This window comes from Lampris incognitus, chromosome 2 (genome assembly GCF_029633865.1).
Source record: "Lampris incognitus isolate fLamInc1 chromosome 2, fLamInc1.hap2, whole genome shotgun sequence".
NCBI lineage: Eukaryota > Metazoa > Chordata > Actinopteri > Lampriformes > Lampridae > Lampris > Lampris incognitus.
Genome location: NC_079212.1, coordinates 27,417,409 through 27,425,383, shown reverse-complemented (window position 1 = coordinate 27,425,383; position 7,975 = coordinate 27,417,409). Strand labels below are relative to the sequence as shown.

General features: G+C 50.8%; 1 protein-coding gene across 1 annotated transcript in view; it reads right to left on the bottom strand.

The window, feature by feature from the left end:
• Window positions 1-1,221: 1,221 nt before the first annotated feature.
• Window positions 1,222-7,975, bottom strand: part of samd11 (sterile alpha motif domain containing 11) — a 39,372-nt gene continuing 32,618 nt past the window's right edge. Inside the window, exons 6-11 of the mRNA XM_056299133.1 lie at window positions 5,651-5,766; window positions 5,428-5,506; window positions 4,328-5,118; window positions 2,988-3,121; window positions 1,890-2,000; window positions 1,222-1,525 (exon numbers count right to left, since the gene is read on the bottom strand). Of these exons, the coding sequence (XP_056155108.1) occupies window positions 1,241-1,525; window positions 1,890-2,000; window positions 2,988-3,121; window positions 4,328-5,118; window positions 5,428-5,506; window positions 5,651-5,766 (1,516 nt within the window). The 3' untranslated portion in view covers window positions 1,222-1,240. The remainder of the gene's footprint in view (window positions 1,526-1,889; window positions 2,001-2,987; window positions 3,122-4,327; window positions 5,119-5,427; window positions 5,507-5,650; window positions 5,767-7,975) is intronic.

The window sequence follows — 7,975 nt, the reverse complement described above, 5'->3', positions numbered from 1 at the left end:
AAAAAAAAAAGGCAGACAAAAATGGAAGTACCACCAAAATTCAGCAAGTCACATTTTTCAGCAAAAAAAACAACAAAACAAAACAAAACCTTGATTCGTGCAACTACATTTAACAAAAAAAAAGTACCACGTATGTAACCTTCAGCGTATTTTCATCTTTAGCATGATTCTGTACAATTTTGCATGTTTTTATTTTCAATCTCCCACAGTAGTTGAGATGATCGTACAATGGCGTTGGCCACCATGCATTCATCATAGAGGCTTCCACCTACTAAGGTTTGCGAGTCCCGGCGCAGGTCGGGCAAATGACGGGCTGACTCGGGGCACCCGAACTGTGTGGTGCCTGTGGTCACATCACAGAGAGTCCACCAACCAGGGCCTCGCATTGTCCCTTAGACCGCGTCTTTCTCTAAGACCTGTATGCAAAAAGAAATAGCAGAATGTCGTGAAAACATGGTTTCAGTTCTACACGTCCGGTCATCTTTGGTATTTGGACAGTGGAATGCATAGTTGCAGTGATGCGAAGGAGATGGTCAAAATCGAGTCCTGCTCAGCGTATGCCTTCACTTCCAGCGTCTGAAAGAGTGCGCCGTGGAGCTGTTTTGGCCCGAGGAGACTTGACGGGGAAGGGAAGGGATCTCTCTTTACTTTCCGGGTTCTGCTGAGCTTGATATGAGAGCCAACAGACAGAGAGAGAGAGAGAGAGAGAGAGGGAGGGAGAGAAAGTGCGAGAGCGGAGCTTCCTCCAGCCCCGGAAGGAAGGAAGAGTTTCCGCTAGCGTCTGACTGTCTGACTAGCAAGAATGCCGAATTTGTGGCGAGGCTTCTCTTTTTTTTTTTTGGCAGTCAGTCTGTGACCAGCTGTCTGCTTTTTTTTCTCCTTTCTTTCTCTGCTCCCCTGTTGCTTCACGCATCTCCCTTCAACCCAGGATCTTTGGATTCTGCTCGGATACCGTCCGCTGTGGAGAAACTCGGAAGCTGATTGGTTTGCTTGACACTGTCCTTTATTGTCTGTTTTCGTGTCTTTCATTCCGGTCCAATATTTCTCATAACGCTTCGGTCCCAGTTTAAAGGTCCCAAGGTGGGTGTGGGTGTGTGTAGGGGGGGTTGAGCCAAATTCTATTAAATGGGGCCTTGAAGTCAAATACCCTTCTGATTCAGTTGAATGCCCCCCTCACTTCCCCTTCCAAACCCCCTCCCCTCCCACCCCAGCCCTGCAGTTCAGTTGAGGCTGGTCTCTACTACGAAGCAGTTTTGGTTTCATATCCTGCTGCTCCCGTGGCTCCGGTGCCGTTCTCCTGCTTGGGGGAGGAGCGCCCCAACGTGGGACCACTGTAAGGGGAGGAGCTGCTGCTGGTGGAGGCAGGACGGTGGGGATGAGCAAGAGAGAGAGGAAGGGGGGTGTCGGACGGCGTGGCCAGGGGGTCCCGGTCTCTTTCTGGGGGGCGCAGAGTGGCAGATGGCGGCAACGGCAGTGCCAGCGGGAAGCTGGTCATGTAGAAGATTCTGCCAACACGCCGCGCCACCTGAGGAGACGAGGAGAGGGACACCACATGGCTGTCAGTGAGAGCCAATCACAGTGGAGCGCAGTCTAAAGGAATAATTCTGTGTACTGTATTGAAGTCAGAGAGAGAGGGAGAGAAGAGAGGGAGTGGGAGAGGGGCTATGGTCTACGGGGCTGGCTATCTTAAAGGGAGCTAGCAACTTTGCTACACTACTAGTATGTCTTGGGCAGTCCTACTGAGAGACACACATGAAATCCTCCTGACTCACACACACACACACACATGGAGTCCAGTTCACCTTTCCCATTCAGCACCCTGACTGGCCCTCTTGACTACACACGTATACATGCACACATGCTGCTACACAGGTCTGTGGTGTGTGTACCTGTGAGCGGATCTTGAGAGCAGGCCCCAGTTTTAACCCCATGGTGTTGAGCAGGTGCTCTTCAGTGAGCAGCGGTAAAGTCTCCCCGTCAATGGCATGCTCCCGGAATACCTGGCAGAGACACAGCTGCTTCAGCCATAGCCCTGACATACACACACACACACACACACACACACACACACACACACACACACACACACACACACGTGCACCGGTATACACAAACACACACGCATATATACCTATATCTATGTACACATACACACTCAAATATACCTATATATTCGTATGTATGACCACACAAGCGCACACATATTCAGACATTCACCAACACATGCACAAATAATGCTAAATACGCACAAACACACATAAACACACCCACAAATGTACCTATGCGCACGTGTGTACATACACATACATTCATCCTACCTAAAAATGTAGTTTCTTTCCAAGTCAAGTTCTGTTGCTTAATGTCCATTAGGGGGACAATAACTAATCACCAGAAGTTTATTATTCAATATTTAGAAAATATTGATCAAGCTGGCTGTTATCGTTTAAATATCATGTGTTGTTTTATTCTATCTTTCGTCATGTAAGAGGCCGTGTCGTTTTATTCAAACGGAGGGTATCTCAGACTGAAACTCTTTAGTGGTACCTACAGTACACACACTCACACTCATTCACACAACTTCCATTCATGCCTACACACACACCCTCACTCCTGCACAAAAATGTGTCATAACGCCATCAACAAACACGCGCACACGTCCACAGACCCAAAACCAATAAACACACACATGCATTTGTGCATGTTCACAAAGAACTCTCACAACACGCAGTCCACTTTCCCTCAGACGCCGTAAAATTGATCTTGGCATGTAAGCTCAGCGCTTCCATTTAAGAGCAGTGACGGATGCCCTTGAAAACAGTACAGTAACAGTAGCACTAGCCCATTACAAGTTATGTCCTAGTCGATATTCTTCTGTGGTTTGTAGTCAGCCAACCCCTTCCCTCCACCCACTACCTTTCTCTCTCTCTCTCTTTCTGTCTCTCTCTCTCTCTCTCGGTCATCCTCTTCCCCTCTCTCCGTGCCCTCACCTGGGTGTATTCAGCACATCCGGCCAGGCTGCTTATGAAGCCACACACGTCCTCTACACTCCACCTGCTGATGTCCTCCACAGAGTTTGCCGTGCCGGAGTCCTCCCCGTCCATGAAAAGACCTCCCATGGAGCCTGACAGAGCCACAACGGGAGACAACGTTCATGCTCAAGTTATTATCACAAGTAGCCAAATATTACAATCAAACCTCCTGTTCTCCTTCACTTCATGACTTTAATGGTACGGAAGTTGATGTCTCACCTCTGGTTTAAGTAACAGTTTGCAGCCAGTCTGAACATTTAACAGATTTAGTTTGAACTTCACGTTCTCCGAATTTATTTAAGAATTTTCAAATGTGCTGCCAAGAAGCTTAGCAGTCATGTTGAGTATTAGTACAACTTCTTTTTTTTTCTTTTTTCTTTTTTTTTGGGGGGGGGGGGGTTTCACACCTTTTTCTTCCCATTTGTACTTGGCCCATTGCTTTATTTTCCAAGCCGTCCCGGTCACTGCTCCACCCCCTCTGCCGATCCGGGGAGGGCTGTAGACTACCACATGCCTCCTCCGATACGCGTGGAGTCACCAGCCGCTTCTTTTCACCTGACAGTGAGGAGTTTCGCCAGGAGGACGTAGTGCATGGGAGGATCACACTATTCCCCCCAGTTCCCCCTCCCCCCCCAAACAGGTGCCCCAACCGACCAGAGGAAGCGCTAGTGCAGTGACCAGGACACATACCCACATCGGGCTTCCTACCCACAGACAACAGCCAATTTTGTCTGTAGGGACACCCGGCCAAGCTGGAGGTAACACGGGGATTCGAACCGGTGATCCTCGTGTTGGTAGGCAATGGAATAAACTGCTATGCTACCTGGATACCAAGTATTAGCACAACTCTTAGGGTTAATTTGAGGAGTCAGTAGCTATGCAACCTGTGCCTCACTGTCCCGTCTGAGATAACTGCTCGTGCCGAGAATACATTATCTATTGTTGGCTGTCTTCTCAATAGGTAGAATGGGTGCTGCCATTTTAATTTATGTGTGTGTGTGTGTGTGTGTGTGTGTGTAGAAACAAACAACCTCCCTCTCTCTCCCCACGTGGCTGTGCTGGTGGTAGTGGTGTGTGAAGGGGTTATGTCAGGGTCAGAGGCAGGGCCCCTTACAGGGAAAGGTCTCCACACTGGAGACACAGAGGGAGCGACACTAATGGCTTTCACATGTCTGCCCTGGGCCTATGTGTTTGCATTTGTTTGCACGTGTGTGTGTGTGTGTATATGTGTGTGTGTGTGTGTGTGTGTGTGTGTGTGTGTGTATATCTGTGTATGTGTGTTTGCGTGAGTCTCTCACCCGTGTGAAAGTAGGGATTGGCGTAGGGGAATCCAAAGGGTAACGACTGGGCATGGAGAGTAGGCAGGGGTGGTATGAAGCCCGGCGGCAGGTGGTACTTGGCCTCGCCTTTGTTAAGCCCCGGTGTGAAGAGTTGGCGACTGGGTGACTCTGCCCCCGCAGAACTACAGGGCGCGCTCAACCTGCCCGAGCTCTCTCCAGCCTCCTTGGCACTGTCACAGACCCCCTTGCTGCCAGTCTCTTTACCGGCCTCTCTCTCCCTGTCTCTGGGCCGACTGCTGGGCTTGGCAGCTGCACTGCCCTGTCTCACTTCATTCATCTCCGCTTCGCTGTCCGAGTCCTTCATCTCCTCATCCTGCCCCTCCCTGTCTACCTCCCTTCCTCTCTCCTCCCTCCCGCCACCTGTGTGGTCCCCAGCACGGAGCTGCACCTGAGGGCCCCTGCGGGATCCCTTCCTGGATTCGGCATCCGGCCCAGCAGTGGAGCTGTGAGCCTGGCCGTCTTTGAGCGTGGAGGAGGCCCCCGGCTGTTGCTGCTGGTGGTTGAGAGTGAGGAGGGGTGTGGCAGCCCCATGGCGAAGCACCAGCATGGCGTTGGAGCGGCGGGCTAACTCCTCCCGGAGGGGGTGACCCTCTGGGATGTCATGGAGGCTGCGCAGGGCTGGGTGGTCTGGGGGAAGACCAGGGGGGAGACCTCCCAGTGGGTCAGAACCCAGCAGACGCTGCTGCTGCTGCCGGTGGTGGAGGTTCTCCAGCTCCTTCTGTCTCAGCAGGTCGGCCGACATCTCAAGTCTAAGGTGGCAGGGAACACACAGGACACAGAGATTAGCACACGTTGAAACAGGTTGGTTTGGTAGTTTTTACAAGACTGCTGCTTTGTATCAAAAACATATGACTCCTATTTTACGTCTCTGCATTTGCACCCTGGCCTCCTGTAAAAGAGTCCTTTCAAGTTTAGCACACTGCTGCTTTGTTCTTCGTCATGATATGTGCACTTCACCACATATATATTTAGCTGTCATTACATATACTGTTTTACATACGGGTCCCATTCACCTTTTTTGTTATACTGCATTTCAACACACATGGCCATCCACTCACCTCGCCAGGTTCTGCTTCCTAAGCATTTCCTGTTGCCGAGCAAAGATCTCTGCCTGAGCTGGTTGGAGGAATCCATATCCTGTGGTAGCAACGGCAGGAGAACAGACACCATCACACGGCAGAACTGACCAAAGCTATGCTACGTCATGCTACTATACGGTACATGTCTGTTGGTACCTGTACGTTAGCATTAGCTTGTAGGTTTGGTGTAAATGATGCTCACCAGGTGCCTGGCACAGAGCGGAGGGCATGCCAAGGAATGGGGGCCGTAGGTGGGGTCCCAAGGCGATGTGAGGAGCACTCTGGGGCGACAGCAGTGGTGGAGGATGGGTCAGCTCCCTACCAACACAAATAATGAAAATGACCAAATTAAGTTCTAACTGAATCTTACTGCCGACACAACGGTCATATTTGATTAAAATGATATAAAAGAAACACAACGTCAAGCATGGAGGGATGTGAACTGCATTACTCCACAAGACCAGAACAGCATTAACTTACGCCATCTTATCGTATGCTACTTATGTGATCTTTGGTGCTTCTTAGTATGTCGTACATAGTATGGCACGTTCCATATATATTCGGCTGGGCCCACACGTGTGTATGTGCATGAGTGCGTCTGTGTGCGTGTGAGCATGTGCATGAGAAATTGTGACTGTGTGTGGTGTATTTTTATCAGAGGCGCTCCAGAGGCCCCCGTGTCGCCCCACTGCCTCATCAGTCTTGTCACGCCGCAGCAAGCGCCGCCGGCCATGGTTGTACCCTGGGCTGCAGCCTTCCCTTCCCCTGCTGCCTCACCACACACATGTACACACTCCCACACACATGCACGCACGCACACACACACACACACACCAATTGCTGCATTGCTCATGAATATACAGCATATATATACACCGTAACACACACACAAACACACACACACACACACACAAGCCATTCCGCTCTCTCGACTACACACACACACACACACACACACACACGCACACACACACACACACACACACACACACATACACACACACAAACCATTCCGCTCTCTCTCGACCACACACACACACACACACACACACACACACACACACACACACACACACACATAATGAGGGCTGAATGCACAATGCCAGTGTGTCATGCTCCGACAGCTGGGGCGGCCCCTGCGCCTTGACCGGGGCCACAGGCTGAAGGACCTTCTAATTAACACTCATCCCTCCTCTCTCTCCTCTCCGTTTATTTTTTTTAAATGTGCCTTCACCCTTCTTCCCTCCCTCCCTCTCTCTCTCACTCTCTGGACAGCATTGAAGCCAGTGAAAAGACGACGCGTCCTGCGACCTCTGCTTCTCAAAAGCCCCCTCCATTATAGGATTCTCCTTTTGTCCTCCCTGAGGGGAAAAAAAGCACCTCTCACCTTTCTTTCTCTCTCTCTCTCTCTCTCTCTCTCTCTCTCTCTCTGTACCTCTAATCCTCTTTCTCTTGGCCCTCTCTTTTTCTTCACATTCTCTCGTCCCTTTGCCTCTTTCTCTCCTTCCTCAGCTTCTCCCTCCCGTTTTTTTCTCTCCCTCCAACGTCTCTCTACCTCTCACCTCTCTATCTCACCCCATCTTGCTTTTCCCAGTGCCTCTCTCTCACCTGTTTTGCTCTCTCTTGCACTCTCTCTCCCCCACTTCTCTTTCACCTCATCTCCCTATCGCTCTTGTTCGCTCTCTAATTCTTATTTTTTTCTCTTCCCTATTTCTCAGCTCTCCCTGGAGACAGGGAGAGACAGTGGTGTGTAAGCAGCAGGTAAAAAGATGCCCAGGGTAATAAGACTGCAGCATCTGCCCCTTGACCTGCTCAACAGCATATGGAAATGCCAAGTGGCGTGGTTCTACCGCCCGCTCTGTCTCCTCATTGTCTCCAACCGCAACCTCCCCTGCGCCTCGTCTCTTGTTTGTCCATCCCATACCTCTCTTCCCTTCGCTCTCTCTCCTCCTCCTCTCCCCTTGTTTGCTCTCTCCTTGCATTCTTGCCGCTATCGCACCAATCAGAGCTCGACAGTGTGTGACTGCTTCGCACAAAGGCACACGCAGGGAAGTGAGCTGGGGGGAAAACAACAAAATCAAAACCAACAGTAGGATGCACGGGACCGCAAATATTGTTTTGAAACCGTGTTCAAATTAGCTAGCGCCTACATGTCTCCCCCCTTACACTACATGGTGTGAGAGAGAGAGAGAGAGAGAGAGAGAGAGAGAGAGAGAGAGAGAGAGAGAGAGAGAGAGAGAGAGAGAGAGAGAGAGAGAGAGAGAGAGAGAGAGAGAGAGAGAGAGAGAGAGAGAGAGAGAGAGAAACTGCAGGCAAACACATATTCAGCAGTGTGGGGGATGGAATGGGATGGGGGGTAGGGGGGGTTGGATCCGGAACGGGATGGGGGTTGGGGTGGGGAAAAAAACATTCATCGATCGCCTCCGCCGCTGAAATGTTAATGCTTATCGTATAACCGCTCTCCTCCGGCGGTGCCTCGCACTCCAGTGGCAGCTCCAATTAATCTTGGGTGAGGGCTGTGGCGCGT